This window comes from Phocoena sinus, chromosome 7 (assembly GCF_008692025.1).
Source record: "Phocoena sinus isolate mPhoSin1 chromosome 7, mPhoSin1.pri, whole genome shotgun sequence".
Classification (NCBI taxonomy): domain Eukaryota; kingdom Metazoa; phylum Chordata; class Mammalia; order Artiodactyla; family Phocoenidae; genus Phocoena; species Phocoena sinus.
This window is the reverse complement of record NC_045769.1, coordinates 13,533,620-13,554,399: the sequence shown is the minus strand read 5'-3', so window position 1 is coordinate 13,554,399 and position 20,780 is coordinate 13,533,620. Positions and strand designations below refer to the sequence as shown.

The window sequence follows — 20,780 nt, the reverse complement described above, 5'->3', positions numbered from 1 at the left end:
AATTCTTTTTGAGAACAGGATTGTTACTGCAACATGAGAATACTGCTATTCTTTTTTTTTTTTAAACATCTTTATTGGAGTATAATTGCTTTACAATGGTGTGCTGAGGATACTGCTCTTCTTTTCTTTTTAAACATCTTTATTGGAGTATAATTGCTTTACAATGGTGTGCTGAGGATACTGCTCTTCTTTTCTTTTTAAACATCTTTATTGGAGTATAATTGCTTTACAATGGTGTGCTGAGAATACTGCTCTTCTTTTCTTTTTAAACATCTTTATTGGAGTATAATTGCTTTACAATGGTGTGCTGAGGATACTGCTCTTCTTTTTTTTTTAAACATCTTTATTGGAGTATAATTGCTTTACAATGGTGTGCTGAGGATACTGCTCTTCTTTTTTTTTTTAAACATCTTTATTGGAGTATAATTGCTTTACAATGGTGTGCTGAGGATACTGCTCTTCTTTTTTTTTTAAACATCTTTATTGGAGTATAATTGCTTTACAATGGTGTGCTGAGGATACTGCTCTTCTTGCAGCACCCTCTGTGATCTGTGAGAATACAGGAAGGATGACTTGACTAGTAAAAAACCACCGTTGCATTTTGAGATCATTTTGGCTGCAGTGCAAACAGAGGCGGGGTGGTCCTGTGCAAAGCAAACCTCCAGGTAGCTTCTTTAAGAATGCAAATTCTTAAAAGCTATGCTTGCCGCATGAGGAGTGGGGCAGACTCCCTCCACACACCCTCCCACACATTTCCTGGGGTGCTGAAGAAGGAGGTCCATAAAACCGCCTGTGACCTGCGCTGACACAGAGGGTCTGAGGGCAAAGACAGATGGCCGAGAGCAGGTATAAAAGAGACACGTGGCTATGATAGTATTGTATCCTTCAAAAAGCAACAGGAACAGAAATAGACACTCAGGAAAGAACTAGAAATGTCCAGAGTTCAGAGCAGATCTAAAGCATCTGAGGACAGCAGAATGCAAACAAGTCTCAGGGTTGTCTTGAAAATAAAAGAAAGATTCTGCTTGACTAATTTGATGCTGTAAACAATGGGGACAGGCAGATGCAAAGCTATGTACAGTACTTATACTGGGTCCAAATTAAAAGTGGATTGAGCTGCAACCTGCTTTCAAATGCAGCTGTCAAGGAACTAATAACGAACATGACAAAATAAGAACAGAACTTGATTTTCTAAATTGCCTTCTGTACTTTAAATGAATTAAATATGATTGCCAACTTCAACAATATTATATATTAATTTTTTTAAAAATTTGAGCAAAGTATAACAAGCTCTTGTTTCTCAAAAAGGGATATTTATAAATGAAATAAATATTCTATTCAAAACTTCTCAAAAGCCAAATTATGTTTTTCTCCTTGCAGTGAAACAGAACTACTTGCAGTGCAGAGAAGCTTATGTTGGGGAAGATTACGATGCCTAAGTGGTTTTCCATCTCACTCTCCGTAATCTCCAAGATAATGGTGTATAAAACAGCAAAAAAGAAAAACCCAAAGCAGAAAACCAATGGGTCATTTTTATAATCTTGAAATGCAATTTTAAGTCATTAAAATGATAATCAAGAAGTAATCGTTTTCTTATTACTCCTCAAATTTTCCTTTATTTCCCTGAAGTCAGTATCCTTTGCGACCGATGAAACTACTTTGTTCATTCAAGGTCACCACAGTCTATCTACGTGACTTCATAAATAAAAGGAAACTGGAAATATGTCCTAATGCCACATGGTGTGCTTAATGAGTTGTGGCAAACTGGTCTCTTTCCACAATATTCATCTGGAAAAGTTTTGAAATAGATACTCCAATAAAATCACCAAAGCCAGTGGAGGACTGAGTATTGAAGGAAGTTATTCGAGCAAAATATGCCACTGTACCTATTATGTGGCTAGCATCTTTTACAGAATTTTGCCGAAACAAGAGAAGAGTTTTAACAGGAAACACACAACATCAAATCCAGGTTACTGGTATTGATGGCTACCATCCATGCAGTCCCTTCCATTCTCTGTATGCTTATTTGTTCATTCATTCGACCAAGATATATTGGCTACCTTCTATGTGCCAAGTACAGAGCATTAAAAATGTTCAAGTGAACTGCTTGCCCTCATTGAACTTACATTCTAGCGTTATGTAATGTCAGGAAAAAATAAGCAATATATATATTACATATGTATAATATAAGGTAGCATCATGCAGTGATAAATGTAATACCCTTCTTTCATATGTTATCAGAACCTATTGTGTGAGATGTGTCACTCGTGTTTAATTACTCAGGCATGTGCTATATCTGTTCTGTTCTCCCACAGGCCGGAAGTTCTTTGAAGACACAAACCACATCTAATTCATGTTTGGCTTTCCCACAGTGCTTTGCATAAAGCAAAAAGTTTCCATATATATTGCTGAAATAAATCTTACATCCAAAACTCACTGCTTAAATGACACACCAGCATCTATCTTTGTAGTGTTTCTTCTGCCTATGCGGCTTATGTAGGATGAACGTGTGTATCTATGCAAGCATGCCCACTGGATGTATGATCACCAAAGCATTTCCTTGGGCATCTTTCTGTAACTTTGGACATTCTTCTGCTCAATGTAATTTTCCCATTTATGAGCTCTGTGACTTGGGCAAGCCGCTTTATCTCGCTGAGTTTTATTTTAATAAATTGGGACTATAATAATGCATGTTCCATCAACTGTTGTCAAATAACGTATTAGATGAAGAAGATTACAAGTGTCATTCTGGTTTTTATTGTTATCATGGGAAGTCAGATTCTTTACAGCCAAGGTTTGCTAATGGGTGGTTTATAGGTCATAGTTGGCTTCTAAATTTATTTTCCTTGGGAGGTACACATTTTTTTTCCCTCCCAATTTGACTGCCTTTATATGGGCACATACAGTCTGAGCTACTCCTGTTATCTCACAGCTGACCCTACTTCCTTCCTGTAGTGGCCTGAGCTGCAGAAGGCATCTGACTTTCTAGACTCTGGTTAAGCCCCTAAGGCCGTTGTCTTAGAACCCACATCCACAAGGTGGAAGATCAGCACCTAGGAGGAAATCAACAGCATTCAGCACCACACCACCCTCATTTAAGCCTTTATCTATCAAGTGACATCAGTCATTGTCACTGTTGAGGTAGGGACCCTAGGTAGCTGGGATTCCTGGGCTATTCACTCCTCTCGCAGTGGCAGGATCTGGAATGGATGGATGGATGGATGGATGGACCAGTGAATGAATGAATGAATGAGAAGACTCTCACGGAACAAGATAGGATAGCTTAGGTCCCAATAGGCCTTAGTCTCAAATCGAAACTGAAGTAGCAAAAATTGGAAGTTCTGCTTCAGACTGGGAATGAGGGGTGTGAAACAGATCTAGTACTGTTTGATGACATTACAAAAAAGTGGAAAACTACTGTTAGGTCTCTATTTTACCAAGATCCAGGAAATTTCCAATCATAAACGTCACCTGAAGTCTCTGGGTAGGAGTTTCTTTCTATTTGAAGTCGCCCTTGAAATATATTTCTAAGAATTCCAAGGATTATTCTTAGGAAAGCACAGTGATATAGAATGGGTCTGAATGAAGCAAAGTAAAAGGCTTGTTCACTCAAGACTCTTATGTGCATGAATGCCCTGAGAATGCTGGGTGGTAGGTAGCACTTCCTGAGGCAAACTCTTTGTTTCTCTTCTCTGTTTTATTCAAGGGCAACTGACAATGATTCTTGACAAAATAGGTCTGACTCATCCTATTATTCATTTGCTTTGTGATTCTGTGTGTACGTGTTTCGTCTCCAGGCACATTTTGTGCCTGAGAACTTGCTGGAGCAATGACTAAACTTGCACTCTCTGATTCAGTATCTTTTTTTTCCAGATGCAAAACTTACGAGTTAGAAAGAGCTGTAAGCAAATACATAAGAACTGGCAGACATAAGGTGACAAGGGACCCAGATGTCTACCTTCCCAAAGTGATCTCAAGAAGCTAAAGGTCCCTCCCTCTACAAAGGGTAACAAGCTCTTGATAAAGAGGAATACAGATACAGGGATACAGAGCCAAACCCTTTAAAAGATAAAATACATGTTACCGGGTACCTGAATGGCTATCTATTGGAAAGTGCAGTAGGATTATTCAGTTGTGCTTGAAGGTGTAAAATCTACCTTGGAGATTCCTACCTATATGCCCATTTTTCCTATGCATCCTTCCAGCCAACCCAGAAGAGTTTATCACTGTTCCGTGCTCCTAGAACATTCCATAGAAAGTGCCATTTATGCCTCCATTATAGCTCTTGAGACACTGTGTAACAGTGAGTTATGAGCCTATCCTTCTCTGGTCATGATTTCAGCAGGGAATTCCTTAATGCTTAAGCACAGTTCCAGCATGTCATAAGCACTAAATAAGTTTGCTGGATGAATGAATGAATGAACAAAGAAATGGGTAAATTAGCAAGTTTACGTAGATATTTCAGGAAGATGAATCAATACTTTCTAGAAGGGCTTTCCCACGATGGGGTGTTTATCTCTCAAAGTTGTGACCTTTGTAATTAATGGAAAGACTAGGAAAGGATGGCTGAGGACACACTATCTCCCAGATCCTTATCACATGTTAGCACATTTATTTTAGTTTTACAGATGAGACACCAGAAATCAAAGAGCTTGAGTAACTTACTCAAGGCTCTCAGAGAGTAAATGGTGAAACTAGGATTCGAACATCGACCAGTAAAAACCCCAAGCTTACGTTTTCCTTAGAAGACATTCTCTTTTCAAGGTACTGCTTAAGCAGAGACCGAAACACAGTCTAAGATGTGATGGAGAAAAGGTACCTGTAGTGGAAGGTCAGATTAGAGCACTCACTAACTGTGTGTTCAACAGAGTTACAAGGCTCTTGGAAGAAGAAATTACACAATAATTCGTATCTCTGCAAACTTGATACCTAACACGGGCTACAATGATATTTCTCAGAAGATGATGACTCATTTGCTAGAGCAAGTTTGGAAGTACAAATAGAAAAGAAAATAAGTTTTTCAGCTCAATGTCTGTAAACTGAAGTTATTGATCTTTAACCTATTGCTAAAGTATTATTTCATATTTCTAAAGCCAAAGAGTCTCCTTTGTGACCAACAATAGAAAACTATCTCCACCCTCCATTAAGATCCTTATTGCCCTTTCCATAAGGAAAGCTGGCATCTGTGTTAAAAAGCAGTTATCTCTCATTTCTAGTGGAGGGCTCAGCAACACTTAATTCTTTCCTTTTAAAGTGCAGCATTATTACTTTCTGGAGAAATTCCAGATTTTAATGGATAAACCATCCAGAAATAGACTAGGCTTGAGTGACTAAAGAGAACTCTATTTTGCATTCACACATCTGAGTGCCCCTGGTATTAATCTGAAATGTAATCTCAGCCATGTAGCAAGTTATGTGAATGCCTGTGGTTTGGTGGTAAGACAAAGAATTGTTCCTGGTGGCCTATGACCAAAAACAGAGTCCTCAACCTAAATGGGCCAGCGTCTTCATGTGAAATTTGAGGGAAGACTGCTAAAACACTTGATTGCTTCCATTTTTACATGAGAGAGAATAAGGATAGCTATTTCATCAGAGTAGAAAGAATAAAATTTTTGAAAATAAGATGTCCAAGTGAGGCCTATGGAATTATTTTGCTTCCCTTTGCCACCGTGGTCCATGTCAAATTTAATACGAAGGACAATACTTTGAGGACCAAGGCTTTGCAGAACGGTGTTGTCCGTTACAGGCACTGTGTATGTTTCTGAGATTAACTCTTGAGAATCAATGTAATCCTTGCCTTTGAAGAAACCTGCTCTTTGAAGAAGGATGATGTATTTATACACTGTAAATTTACTATCTTATTACTTATTACCTAATAATAGAGATAACATTCATGAAGAGCCTTCTTTGAACTATGTGATTTACATATAATCTTACTGAATTCTTTAGCTTGGTGGATCTGTACACTGCAGCCATGCAGGTGGTAATTTTCCTCTTTGCCTTGAGTATAGCAGACTTGCTCTTGCCTCAGGACCTTTGCACTTGCTGCCCCTGCTTATTCTTTAATCTCTAGATCAAATATTTTCTCTTCATAAATGTTTTTCTCACTTCTGCAGCATAAAGATTCCTTTGCCACCTCACCATCGTCTCTCTACCTTCTGTAACCCTGTTTATTCCAGATTTTACCAATCATTCCATTCTGTTTATTTCTTTACGTATTTTTTGTTTTCCTTACTTTATTGAAATGAGTTTTGTGAAAGTAGGTATCTAGGCTGCCTTGCTCTCCACTGAATCCTTGGAGTTTGAAACAGTTCTCGGCTCATATCAGATACTCCATACATATCTTTGGAATGAATGAATAATGACTGGATGAACACACTTTTCGATTAAAAAACCTCGGGGGAAAAGAGATTTCTACTCACCTGTACCACACCTGTACAGGAATCCAAAAAGATGCAACCTTTGGGTTCTTTGGATATTTTTTCATCTTTGTAAAAATTCATGATGTAGGAATTATCTGGCAACTGAGTCAGCTGGAAGAAGCGCTTTTTGAATGACTAAATAAAGGGAAAAAAATGTAAGGAGGTGGTTCAAATCCACAGAAATTAGACTACTTCTGAGTCCTTCAATAGTGCTACGTTTCTAGGGCACTGTTCTAGAGAAGAACATCCTCCTTTCTCATAAATAAAATATGACATGAATAAAACTCAATGCAAATGGCTCTCCTCTGTTCTGTGACCGAAGTGGAGGAGGGTGTGAAGAAAGGTGGCAGAAACAAAGATGAGTCTTGATGTCTCCTTACCCGAACGGTAACGGTATTATTCACGGTGCTGTTAAAATTCCCCTTGTAGAGCCAGCCAGACTTGAAAACTCCGGTTCCTCCCATTCCCCCTCCGCCCTTGGAGGATGAGTGAGAAGTGGTATCCTGTACAGAAGGCATCATTAGCATCACAGCCATCTTCTGTGAATCCCAGATCTTAGACACTGCGCTTAAAAACAAGACTCCTTTTTCTCTCTTTGACTCATCTTAAGAAATCATGTTCAATTTCAAAACACACGTGATTCATTTTATCTAAAAGCCTTCACACCAACAGCTACTGCAGCTTTAGGAGAAACTGATCTGAATTTGAAACACGCTAGTGAAAGACAGGAGCTAATTATCCTCATGTTTTAAACATTTCACTTTCAACCATTTACTTACTTCATCCTTATCAGCATCTTCATGGTCAACCTCAAAGGAATGTGAAGGAAGTTTCTCTGGTTTGTATTCTGCTCTGATATTAAAAAAAAAAAGATTCTGATTTGTCATTTGAGACATTGCTTTCAGCTGGGTAACAGCTATTGTGGTGGCTTTCTTACACATTTTTATAAAATAATATAATCTCGTGAGGGGCCCATTTCCTTTGGAAGTATTAACTTTCCCCTTACACCATTATATCTTATCTCCAGAAATTAAATCTCCATTTTAAACCAGAGTTACTATTTATACAGATTTACACATGTCCTTTTTAATTACAAGAAGGTAAGTGGGACAATTTTAAGGGCTTGGTGATTTATATTTTCCTTCCTCCACATTTTGAAGTGGAATATAAAGTACTGATATTTTCATTATCTTTTTTTTTTTTTTCCCTTTTGCTTTTATGTGACATATCCAAGGCTACAGGACAGTCATTTGAAGAACCACCCAGTGCTCTGGCCACCAGGCTGCGCTGCTCCCCTAACCTTGGCCTCTCCCGGAAGCCTGCACCAACGTGACTTAGCAGCAATTGTGCTAGCTTTGGGGATTTCCATGGTAGCACAGTAAAGCCTCTTAGAGCATCACTGACCAGCCCAGAGGAGTAAGAGTGTACACTTGGCCCTATAAATGGTAAAATAAGACAGAAATAAACTTCCCTTGGCTTGATTCTACCTCATAACACATGGTTGAATGGAAACCAGACAGTATCATCCAAAATTCAGGCATTCCTTTATACCTAACTAGAAAATCCTACACGGAGAGTTGGCATGGGAGATTTGTTTTCTTTAAAATGATTTATATTATGTAGAAGCAATCTCAGAAGTTGACTATTGAGAAAAAGGCCCAGGGGCACATTCAGTATTCCCATTACAAATGGTTTCCTATGTTGATGGTGTTCCAGATAGCAAGGGGAGTGACCAAGGACTCTTTATATGTATTCATATATGTCTATACATACATCTGTATATGTATATGCACACACACACATATATTTATATTATATATGTACTCATAAAATCACCAAGCCGTGCATTCACATATGGATTCAGTGGACTCAAACGGATTCAAAATATTCTGTACCCTCCTTCTGAAAGACATAGAAATGCCCATTCCCAGTTCACAGCAGAGAAAGAGCACAAAAAGAACACTGTCCTCACTATCAAACTGTAGAAAAGCCTGAGATCAGAACCACATCCTCCATACCTGATCAATGTTTTTTCTATTGTGGTAAAATATACATAACAGAAGAATTACCATTTTAACTGTTTTTAAGTGCACAGTTCAGTAGCACTAAGTAGATTCACACTGTACAACCACCCCACTGTCCATCTCCAGACCATTTTTATCCCCAAACTGACTCTGTACCCATTAAACAATAATTCCCCATTTTTCCCTTTCCCCAGCCCCAGATTATCATTCTACTTTCTATCTCTATGAAATGAACTATTCTTGGTACTTCATATGAGTGGAGTCATGCAATATTTGTCTTTTTTGTGGCTGGCTTATTTCACTTAGCATAATGTCTTCAAGGTTCATTCATGTTGGGGAGTGTATCAGGATTTCATTCCTTTTTAAGGCTGAACGATATTCCATTGTAACCTGGTAAGAGTTTGTGCTTCCAAAGTCATTTCCATGAAGGTGTCCTGGATCTACAGAATTAGGACTGTCTTCCTGTAGATGTTGAGCGTACGTCTCTTATGATGCTTGCCTGGTTCTGTTATTTGGACGCCTGTCTTAGCCCTCCAGCAGATTATACATTTCTTAAAGCCAGTGACTCTAATAAAGTCCCATCTACATCTCACTCGGCTTTTTTCTTTCCTGTTGTAGACATGATCAATATGCGTTTGCTGACTGAATTATTGAGAGGCAAGGTGAACAAGGATATCACAGAAGTGAAATAATATGAAAAGGTATAACTTAAACTTTTGTTTTTGGAAGGCATCTTGGCGATGTTCTTTTTAGCAGTAGGACACATTTTTGGTGATCAAAATCCTAAGAGGCACCTCCAACATGTTAAATAGGTTTTTTAAAAGTATCTTATTATTGTGAATTTATCCTATAAATTCAAATTAATGAAAGTCCCTTGCTACTAAAATTCATAACTAATAAAAATAAAGCTATTCTGGGGTACACGGTACTTGATATTGAGTGTTATAAATGATATCTAGAGTCTCACTTCAGTCCTAATTCCAATTTATTTCTCTATTTTGTTTCGGTTCCACAGTCTTGATAGGACATCCCAAGACCCATAGATAAGTGGTTGCAGATGTTAACAGTTTTATTTCAAAGCCAGAGGCTTGAAAGAAGAGTGGTAGGAAATGTGTATTTCAAGGTCATCATCACAACAGGTTCAGACACATGGTAAGGGTAAGTGATCAATAAATGCTTGCTAATTAATGTGTATGAATTTACTTGCATGGGTATGTGTTAGTCCAAATTTCAAAAACATATTGATATATAATACAACCTTCCTCATCCATGATTTATTCGCAAGCTCAAAAACATATACCAAGATAACAGACATTTTGTACTGAAGTCTAAATATGCACTAAGTAGCATATTGCTTTTTATTCACATGTATATGTGTATAATCAGACTTTTGGACACAAATACAGGGAATCCACATCTAGTCTAATCTTGCTATTTTGCTGAGAAGAAAACGAAGTCCATAACAGTTACTCACATAAACACATGGTGAAAGAGATGGGGTTAGAAGCCTTATCTCTGAAACGATACTTCCTGTATTAAGGACGGATTATTCCAAACCATCTTTAATAAGCATGTTAAGTATGACTGCAGCCATTTTTCTCTTGCAAAGGATCCTGGTGTACCTGTAGTTCTTTCTCCTTCTTGCAGAACCTTAGAGATACTCAAGTTTGGGCCAACTGCCACTGATGTTAACTTGTTCTGCCTCTTTTGGTTAGGGTCAACCTTATATGAAGGCAGAACAGGTAACAGACCACACTGTTATTTTGGGACCACTGGGAAATTCTCCCCATCCCATCAAAAATACTCCTCTTCTCCTTAACAACATCTTGACACTCCTTGAACCAGAAGCAGTTCCTTTTGCCTTTTCATTTGATGGGCAAAATAAAGCACGTAAACACAACCCTTTCCTCACCTCCTTCCAGAGGTGACACACTGCCTGAGATTCAGAGGCAGGTTCAAAGGGCTTATTTCAGAGCAATTATTCAAAGTAATTTGTCTGCAGAGGAGGAGACATGAGTGTTCCAGGATTCTTAAAATGATGGCAGGGCAGTAAAGGCACTATTAAGGAAACATCCCAAGTGAAAGATAAAGGGATGAGTAGGGGAAACTGAGGATGAGGCAGCAAAAACAAACTTGAACTGGAAGGTCAATGTTTGGCTCCAGGGTGGCCCTAAATTATATGCTAGTCCTTTCCTGCCCGTCTCCCTTTGACGTTGAGACAGTTCTATTCGTTTCTGAATTCTTTACTCTGTCCTCTTTTGCCAGCATGGTTTATCCTTTCTTTTCTTTCTTACCAAAGAATAATTTTACAGGCATTTGTTCTTGATAATTGTGGCTTTCAATAGAGGCCATGTTCCACAGTCCAACTCTCATTTCTGCAAAGATAATTATCAAAGTGTAAAGAAAGGAGAGAAGGAACAGCCTTTCAAACTAGCAATGAAATAACAAACAATTAAGGAAACAAAATAGGGTTTTCACGAATCTCAGTGTATAAGGTTAAACACTTGTGAGGGTTTTTCCACAAATCTCCCATCAGAGAATTGAAAATAACAACTAAGATAGCCTATAAATGATTGCCAAAGTTTCACAAAAGTCCATGATTTTAAAGTGACTTATGCACAACTCAGCTGAAAATGCTGTATTGACAGGAGAACGGCTAAACAAACTATAGTAGATCCACACACAAAAGGAATGTTACTCAGAAAGGGAAAGGAGCTACTGATACATGCAACAATGTGGATATCACTCAACATCACGCTGAGTCAAAGTCAGAAACACAGGAATACATATGGTATGATTCCAAAAAATAAAGTTCTAGAATATAAAGTTCTAGAATATGTAATAGCAATCTGTGGTGAAGAAAATCAGAACAGTGGTTGTCTCTGGGGAGAGAGGGAAGTAGGGGTGAGGACTGACAAGGAAGGGGTAGCCATGAACTCTTTGAAGGTGATGATAACATCCATTATGTCAGTAGGGGTTTCAGGTGCACAGGTGTATGCATAGTCAAAGCCATCCAGTGGTTCACTTACAACTTGTGTCTCACCTCCTAAAGTTTCCCTCAAAAGAAAAAAAAGTAAACTGTAAACATATGTTTCTAGTTACTGGTATGCATTCTAAAGTGTTTAGAAAGGGAGCAGACAGTGTGTTGGTACTTTAAACTCACCTTGAAATGATCAAAATATAAGATGGACTGGTGGATGGCAAGAGGGGTGGGTGGATGGATGCATAATGTCATAAAATACATACAGCAAAATGTAAAAGATACATTCTAGATGGTGAGAATATGGGTGTTCATTGTATAAGTTTTCCAACATTTTTTGTATGTTTGAAAATTTGCAGAGTAAAATATAGGGGGGATTTCCTTTTAAAGGTGTTGAAGAAAAATGATGTTTCCTGAATTTTTTTAATACTAAGCAAAATTTTAAGAAATTGTGCCAAAATATATATAACTATTCTCAAAGAAAATAGTGAGTATGAATTTCTCAAGAACTTTCCCCTGGTATTTTTGAAGGACAGATGATTTTGAAAAGAGAGAAGGCGGCTTCATACAAATACTAAAAAAGTTTTTTTAAATTTCCCAAATGTTACGATATTACAATTTGCGAGGTCTCCAAACTCTTGCATAAAACCAAATTTTCTTTAAGTTTTCCTTTTCAGTTCACTTAAGTATAATGACTCAAAAATAAATCATAAGATATGATAGATAAGACCAATGAGGTCACTAGCAAAACTCAACCAACTACATTAATCCTTAGTCATATTCATGCAGACCTTACTGTTCATTAAATAAAATGTGCAGACCAGAGAGTGTCAATACAGGTCATATCTAGGGGTGTGGGATGGGAGAATGTGCATGCTTTTTCGTTGCTGGCTTTTCTTAAATCTGTTTGCTTGATCAAATTCACTGTGAGTTGACAGCTGTGTTAATTCTTGGAGCCTATTCCTCCTCGTCACTAAATGATCCAGTTTTCAGATAGTACCTGTCACATAGAAGACCTACAATAATGACAACCACGTATCAGAAGATAAATCCCCAAGCTGAGTAAGCTCGCCTTCTAAGGGAGGACGGAGTCGGTAATTAAGCATAAATAAACAAGGTAATTTCCCTGGATGAAAACGGTTGGGAAGAAAATTAAAGAGGAAGAGAGAAAAGAGTGATCAGGTAGGGGTGGCAGAAGCCAGGTTTAGAAAGGGTGGTCACAGATGGCCAGTTTGGTTCAGAATGAGAAGAAGCCGGCCATGTGATGATCTGGGGGAAGATCATTCTGGCACAGGGAATGGCGAGCAAAGGTCTTGAGGAAGGATCAGGCTTGCAGCATCCAAGAGTGGACCGCTGGTGGGGCTGGAGCACAGTGAGGGAGGGAGAGAGACAGGAGGGGAGGTCAGCCTTGTAAGAAAATGCCCTGCAGCACACTTGGCAGAGGGTTTAGACATGGGTGCTACTGAGAGCTCTTCTTTCCCATCCCTCTTCCCACTGACCCACAGGGCACTGCCTCCTTGTCCTTAAGTAACCATCATCACTACTCAGTCTCATATCTGCAGGGCCATTAAGCATGACCTTTCTCTCTTCTGGATGTCATTAAAAGATAAGCACCTCTGGCTGTTGAAGGTAAAATTCTTCCCCCAAGACCACTGTGGGTCTCTAAGGGCCTTTGGGCTCCAGAGACGGAGGGCTCAGCAGGGGCCTCACCTTCCGGTGATTGGCCCCAACATTAGTTGTCATTTCTGGTCAGTCTTATTTCTCATTTCTATACCCAAATAACCTCCTATACCTCATATAAGGAGTGTGGAGATGCCTGACTGGAGTGAGGTTGGGGGCTAGTTACTAACCCTCTCGATGCTCTGCATTCCTTTATACAACAGGGAAAACAGATCCTACTCTGTGGGGTCATGCGTGTTAAATGAGATAATGTACATATGGCACCCAGCACATTCTGGCTCACTGTCGACACTCAAGAAGTGTTCTTTTATTTAAAAAAAATTCGGTTCCAAATCAGCCCAACTATACTGGTTCCATTTTTTTTTTTTTTTTTTTTTTTTGCGGTACATGGGCCTCTCACCGTTGTGGCCTCTCCCGTTGCGGAGCACAGGCTCCGGACGCACAGGCTCAGCGGCCATGGCTCACAGGCCCAGCCACTCCGTGGCATGTGGGATCTTCCCGGACTGGGGCACGAACCTGTGTTCCCTGCATCGGCAGGCGGACTCTCAACTCAACCACTGCGCCACCAAGGAAGCCCTACAGGTTCCATTTTAATTGATCTTCTATCTATCACAAAATATACTCTATGAAATTTTCTTCTTTATATCCACCCAGCTGTGGTTAAAAAAAAAAAGTATGTCATTTATCTCTGTATTTTAGCCTGCGGATTAATGAAATCTGTGGCCTCATAATTTTTTGTTTGTTTCACATTTTTTAAATTGAGGTATAATTGACAGATGACATTATGCTAGTTTTAGGTGTACAAAATAATGATTCTGTATTTGTATATACTGTGAAATAATCACCACAATAAGTCTAGTTGACATCGTTACCATGCAGAGCTACAAAGAATTTTTGTGTGTGTGATGAGGACTTTTAAGATCTACTCTCTTGGCAACTTTCAAATATTCGATACAGTATTGTTAACTCTAGTCACCAAGCTGTACGTTCCATTACCATTGACTTATTTATTTTATAACTGGAAGTTTGTACCTTTTTGATCCCCTTCACCTCACCTCTGACAACCATCAGTCTGTTCTCTGTATCTGTGAGCTTGCTTTTTTTTCTGGTTTTGTTTTTAAATTCCACATATGAGTGAGATCATGTGGCTTTTGTCTTTCTCTGACTTATTTCACTCAGCACAGTGCCCTTCAGGTCCACACATGTCGTCAAAAGTGGCAAGATTTCCTTCTTTTTTATCACTGAATAGTATTCCATTGTGTATATATGCCACATTTTCATCCATCGGTGGACACTTAAGTTGTTTCTGTATCTTGGCTAGTGTAAATAATGCTGTAATGAACATGGGGGTGTGTATATCTTTTCGAATTAGTGTTTTTGTTTTCTTCAAATAAATACCCAGAAGCGGAATTGCTGAATCATATGGTAGCTCCATTTTTAATTTTTTGAGGAATCTCCGTACTGTTTTTCATAGTGGCTACACCAGTTTACGTTCCTACCAAGAGTGCACAAGGGTTCCATTTTCTCCACATCCTTACCAACACTTGTTATCTCTGGTTGTTTTCATAATAGCCATTCTAACAGGTGTGAGGAGATAATTCATTGTGGTTTTGATTTGCATTGCCCTGGTGATTAGTGACGTTGAGTATCTTTTCATGTAGCATTTGGCCATCTGTATGTCTTCTCTGGGAAAATGTCTATTCAGATCCTCTTCCTATTTTTTAATAAGATCGTTGTTGGCCTTTTTTTTTTTTTTTTTTTTTTTGCCACTGAGTTGTATGAGTTCTTTGTATATTTTATGTATTAACCCCTTATCAGGTATATGATTTGCAAATATTTCTCCCATTCAGTAGGTTGCTTTTCATTTTTTTGATGATTTCCTTAGTTGTGCAGAAGCTTTTTAATTTGATGTAGTCTCATTTGTTTATTTTTGCTTCTGTTGCCTTTGCTTTTGGAGTCAGATCCAAAAACATCATTGCCAAAACCAATGTCAAGGAGCTTATTGCCTATGTTTTTACCCAGGAGTTTTATGGCTTCTGGTCTTATACTCAAGTTGTAAATCCATTTTTAGTTAATTTCATGTATGGTGTAAGATAGTAGTCTAGTTTCATTCTTTTACTTGTTGCTGTCAGCTTTCCCAATGTTTATTGAAGAGACTATCCTTTCCCCGTTGTATATTCTTGGCTGTTTTGACATCATACTTCTTTTTTATGACATTCTTGTTTCCTAGGAACACCAATTTCAGTGCCAATTTTTATTTCTAATGTGTGAAGTCTTTACATTTTACATTCTAGCCTGAAATAAAGTCTCTCTCCAGTATCTTCCTATGAACAGACACTAAAAAAATAAGGTTCTTAAGAGTGGATAATAGCACAATTTTAAATTTAAAGACTAAAAATGAGGGACATGAACACATATCATTTTTCACTTCCCCATAATTCCAAGTTTTTATTTTAAAGCCTCAGCAATCCATAAAAAGAAATGATCAGTTTAAATTGGTAGCAGACATAGAAGAATTTTTCTAATGCAGGAGGTATGAAAATGATTTACTTCTAATAGTCTCAGAAGGCCCAAGTAAATTATGTTCCCACTACTGACCTAAATATGTGTAGTCTTTAGTGGGAAGTGCTTAGCTTTGTAAAATCATTTAAAAAATAGTTTTACTATTCAATGTTACAGCCTTCATTCGTTCAGGGGATACATGAGGATTATTCTAGAACTTCTGATTTTCATTTTGAACATATCATATAGAGTTCATTACAGTTTCTCACTTAGCAGCAGTCTTATGCTTCCCTTTCTTGGTAGCAACTTCCACATCCTTTAGTTAAAGTCAGGGAAATTTTCAGTAATATTTTGGTTACTTTTGCATTTCTTCTCATGAGATTCCTTCTCGGGCTCTACAAGAACTCCAATTCAACAGTGATACCCAGACCTGTTCTGACTGGTGCCTTCTCTCTTGTTTTCACAGAGGAACGATATAGTGCATGTGAATTTTTAAATTAATTTATTTTTCTTTATGGCATCATGAATACAAGAAAAGATGAACAGTGTTTGGGGATAAAGCCATTGAAGATTTCAATGGACCTAAGCACAGCAGGAAGGCATTTATGCCAAATGGCAGCTGAACACCTCTTTCTACACTCTCTCCCTTTATACGCAGTCTGCCAAGTGCTTGGACATGGCTTACAAGTTGTAACCACTTCTCAGTGCTATTTTCAGAAAGAAGAAGTCTCGATGTTAAAAAATGCTTTGCTTTTCAATTGCAGCTACAAAAGGTGTGTGACTAAGGCCCAGACATTCTGAATGTAATAATTATTCATGAAGGCCTAGGGTGTGATGAAACCTTCCCAACATGAAGTTTAAGGAAGCTATCTTTTAGGAGTGACCAGAATATAAAGGAACGTTCAGAGATTTGGTGAAAGTTAACAGCCACTGTTTTGAATAAAGACTTGCTGTTTTAGAGGAACATTGCTTTGCTCTTCACAGTAACGCTACTCCAAAAGAAATGGCCTGCTTCTCTTTTTCTTTTTCTTTTTTTTAATTCTCACTGCTACAATCCCATTCTCCGTAGAGGAGGTAATTTCTTAAAGAGGTAAACCAGATCATGTCACACTCCAGGTTACAAATTTCTAGTCTTCTGTTGCAATGAGAATAAAATCCAGCTCCTTTTCAGGACCCACGAGGTCCCCTGCCTAGTTCCATGGTTTCACCAACCCTTAGGTCTGGTCTCAGAATGACCACTCTGGTTCCCACCTCATGGCCTTTGCCCCTGCTGTTTCCTCTGGGAACCCTTTTCTGGAGATTGCAGTGCTGGTAGCTACGGTTCCTTCAGATCTGTGCCCAAATGTCACCTTCCCAGAGCTACTCCATAATACCCCCTCCACTTCAAATTCTGCATCCAGGAGTTGATAGCAGCACTTCCAAGTATCCCAGTCTGGAAAAGATGTTTCTCGGGGCACGGAAAATCTTAGAAAGTGGTGCCCAAATCTAAACCATGTGCCCATTAAAAAGTTAGATGCAATGTGTATGACCTCAAAGTTTCACTTGAGGGAAGTGTTAATAAAAAATTAACTTTTGACTGTCTTAAGTGTTTTTTCTGGATGACGTGCATCATTTTAGTTTGATGAACCAGTGTGTTGGGAGATTCCAGTTCTTTGCAGTTCTTTGAATTTAAGCGACTCCAAGCCCATCCAGGATTATTATGTTTTAAAATTTGTTACTCTCTCAGTTTACTTATCCAATAAGTAATTATTGCACACCTACTATGTGCCAGGCATTCTCCTAGGCCTGCCGGGGATTCTGCGAGGAAGAGTTCCTGCCCTTTGGGGCGGGGGTTAACTTTAGTGGGAGACACAGACACAGAATAAATGACTACCCTAGGTCAGGCAGTTGGTCAGGTGAGCAAATTCTTTATAGAGGTGACATCTGGGCAGTTGCAGAACAATATCACCTTTTCCTAAAGACTTTATTTCCCCATAATCCGGAAAATAGTAGGTGTTTGTTTTTCCTTTTTGCTGTTCTTAGACATTTATCATTCCTGCGGAGGTTGTTTACTTTCGTGCCCTTTGATATCCCAGAGTGAAAATACATGAAACCAATGGCAAATCGGAATGCTATATACAGAATATTGTCAGGAAAAATTTCTGGTCCAAATTTTACTTTTTAAATTGTCTTGTATCTGCTATTGAAAAGACAGCTCACAAAAGAATGACATGGTACTTTAAAACTTTGTTCAAAACCTAAATGAGTATACGTATCTCTCACCCCAATTCTGTGAGGTTACAAGCAATACGTTGTTGAACAAAATGTTCCATCGTGACTTTTACTTTTAAATTTTGTAAAACACACGTTGATACTAGATTAACGTACATGCATTCATGAACAGCGGCAGAATTTAGGGAACATAGCTTATGTATGGAAAAACCCAAGAAGTAATCATAATAGGTTCTTACCGAGGTAACTGTCGAATGTCTCCAGAATACTGTTCGTATTTGTAGTTTACCACATACCACTGGGAACTGTAAAATTTACAAGCCTGAAAGGAAAACAATGGCAATTAAAAATTATCATTCAAAAAGCAGCTGTCCTGATAAAGAAGCACAGTGCATTCAGTGCTCATCATCTCCGGGTTAATGTTAAGGTAGCTATGTTAGTGATTTTAAGGTAGATAAGGGGCTTGAGCATTACAATCATTTCATTTTCCAGTGAAAGGAAAATCTAACCTTTCCCAGACTCTTAGAGGAGGAACTGTTTAACATATGTATTCTATTTTTCTCCATTAAGGAAAGCCTAATTTAATCATCCTCTGAATCATAACCGGATATGTCACTAACCTCAAGTATCATCATTTTTCAGCGTTCCTTGGAAAGCCTTCCTTTATGTAACAGTTCTTAGCAGTGAAATATGTTATTATTTATATGCTATCCTTTCATCATAATTTTAGCCCATTTCTTCTTATTCCTGCATCAGTAACCTATCCTTTTCCTCTTTATAGCAACCCTGCTGTCAGCCTGAAATGAGTTTTTCAGTTTTACCTCATTGCCTCCCGAGCCCAACCTTCTCCCTGATTATTCATCAACTTTATAAATATATGTGAATAAAAGATGACCAAAAAAACTTTTAAAAAACAATGTTAATAGCACAAAAAAATTATCTTAGAGCGGTTCATGATGGCTGAGTTTGCAGTAGTTACTCACGGCAAATATTTCCCAAACACCGACCCTGTGCCTGTCACAGTACTGACCACAGAGTGGTAATAGGGATTTCACTAGCTGGCTTTTAAGATTCCTTTAGATTCTAAAATTACATAAATCTGGGGATTAAACAGCAACACCAGGATTATAAGGAGACCCTGTCCTCTAGCATTAGTGGGAAAAAATGAGGAGTAATAAACTTACTGCAATGTGAGAGATAAGACCTCTGATCGTCTTTGTAACCAAGAAGGGGACAGCAAATGAGAGCTCTTCAGGAGAGTCATTACTCAAGGTGTGGAAGGGTTAGAGCAAAGAAAGCACGGGCACTGTCTTTGCAGAAACAGAAAGTGGGAAGGAGTGGCTCACAGCAGGGTGTAGAAAGGTGGGTGGAGAACATAGGGTGTGGGCACCTGGCTCAAGATGCACAGGAAAGGCAGGGAGAAGGGTTAGGGGTCCTTAGCCACACTGGATTTCTCTAGCCTTGAACTTCCTCAGCACCATAGCTTTATCTGTTCAGGGAAACACCCCGACGCAAATGGGGACTGAGGGCAAACAATGCATGAGACTAGGACAAAGATAGGAGTGGGGGGATGGCGGCAGGGGGAGAGGAGAAAAGAAGAGATTAAAAACAGAACAGCAACAAGACAAATAGATGTGGATAACAGTCAAAGAGGATTCAGGGGATGTGTACCGACTTTGGATGGAGAGGAGGAATGTGAACAAAACTTAATGTTTAGCTAAAATTAAATTTCTTAACTTGCCAATGCCTGAGCCAACTGTGCAAACCACACGTTTCTGGAAATAAAAGGAAAACTGGACCTTGATATGCTCCCTGGCTAAAATGTTCCATCTTCATTTTCGATAAAGATGCCAGGAATTCAGGCAAGGATCACAAAGATCCACAGCATCGCAACCCAAGAGGGAAAAACATTCATGATCACGGCTCTTTCCCACCCTCTCTCACTTACTTTCCTTTCTCTCTACACTTTCCTGTAGTTCTCAAACGATACACAATGGAAAACAAAAAGCATAAAACCCACCCCTTTTTTGCATTCCCTTTCAATCTTTTTCTTTTTTCTGGTGCGTAGTTTTACCTAGTTCTCCTCTAAGTATATATTTGAATTGGAATATTGTTTTTATTCACTTAAAGGCATATTCTAAAGATTTTTTAACTTTTGCTTTCTAAATTTTATGACCACTTTAAATAAATAGAATAAAGTCTCATACCCTAATTTACCAACCAGGTCTCTTAGCTTTGGAAACCATCCATTCATTAATTTGGCCAATAAACATTATTGAACCCATACCAGGTGATGCAAATACATCAGTGAACAAGGGACACAAATTCATGCCCTCTTGAAAAGTGTGCCCCTGTGAAGAGCTGGCCGACAAACACAAAAATAAGTAAATTGTGTAATGTATCAGGAAATGCTAAGTGTCATGTGAAAAATAAAGCAGAAGAAGGGGGACGGATAGAGTTGAGGAAGGAGGGACAATTTAAATAGAATGGTTAGGGTAAGTCTTACAAAGAAGGTGACATTTGAGCAAAGACTTAGAGAAGAGGACAGAGTGAGCAGTTACTATGGCTACTTCAAATTTTGTGCCATTGTAGAAAAAGATGCTTCAGAGTGTTTCTTCATGAATTTGATCCTCCCATTTTCCCTCAAGTTTGACCCATTTTGGATCATTTTCTTAGGATAGAGTACTCAAAGTATTTTAAAGATTCTTGATAAAAAACTCCAAACCAACGTATATTCTTTACAAAAAAACATGCGAACAGAGGGTACCGCACTGAACCAGGAGCTACAGGGCTTTATTCTTGGTCTGGGACTAGTACTGAATTCCAACATGATTTTGGTCAAATCATTTTATTTATTAGGATCTCTGATTTAGCAACTGAACACTCAGTATATTAGACTGGATTAGAAATTTCTCTCTCATAATATCTATTGCTACACTTCCTAATCTGGAGGTTTCGATG

At 38.5% G+C, this 20,780-nt stretch overlaps 1 protein-coding gene across 6 annotated transcripts in view; it reads right to left on the bottom strand.

Moving 5' to 3' along the window:
* Window positions 1-20,780, bottom strand: part of DOCK10 (dedicator of cytokinesis 10) — a 287,062-nt gene that overhangs the window by 104,119 nt on the left and 162,163 nt on the right. For all 6 annotated transcript variants that reach the window (XM_032637063.1, XM_032637065.1, XM_032637066.1 and 3 more), the window contains 4 exons: window positions 18,059-18,141; window positions 7,202-7,274; window positions 6,803-6,925; window positions 6,423-6,557 (listed from right to left, as the gene is read on the bottom strand). In XM_032637063.1, coding sequence (XP_032492954.1) covers window positions 6,423-6,557; window positions 6,803-6,925; window positions 7,202-7,274; window positions 18,059-18,141 — 414 coding nt within the window. The remainder of the gene's footprint in view (window positions 1-6,422; window positions 6,558-6,802; window positions 6,926-7,201; window positions 7,275-18,058; window positions 18,142-20,780) is intronic.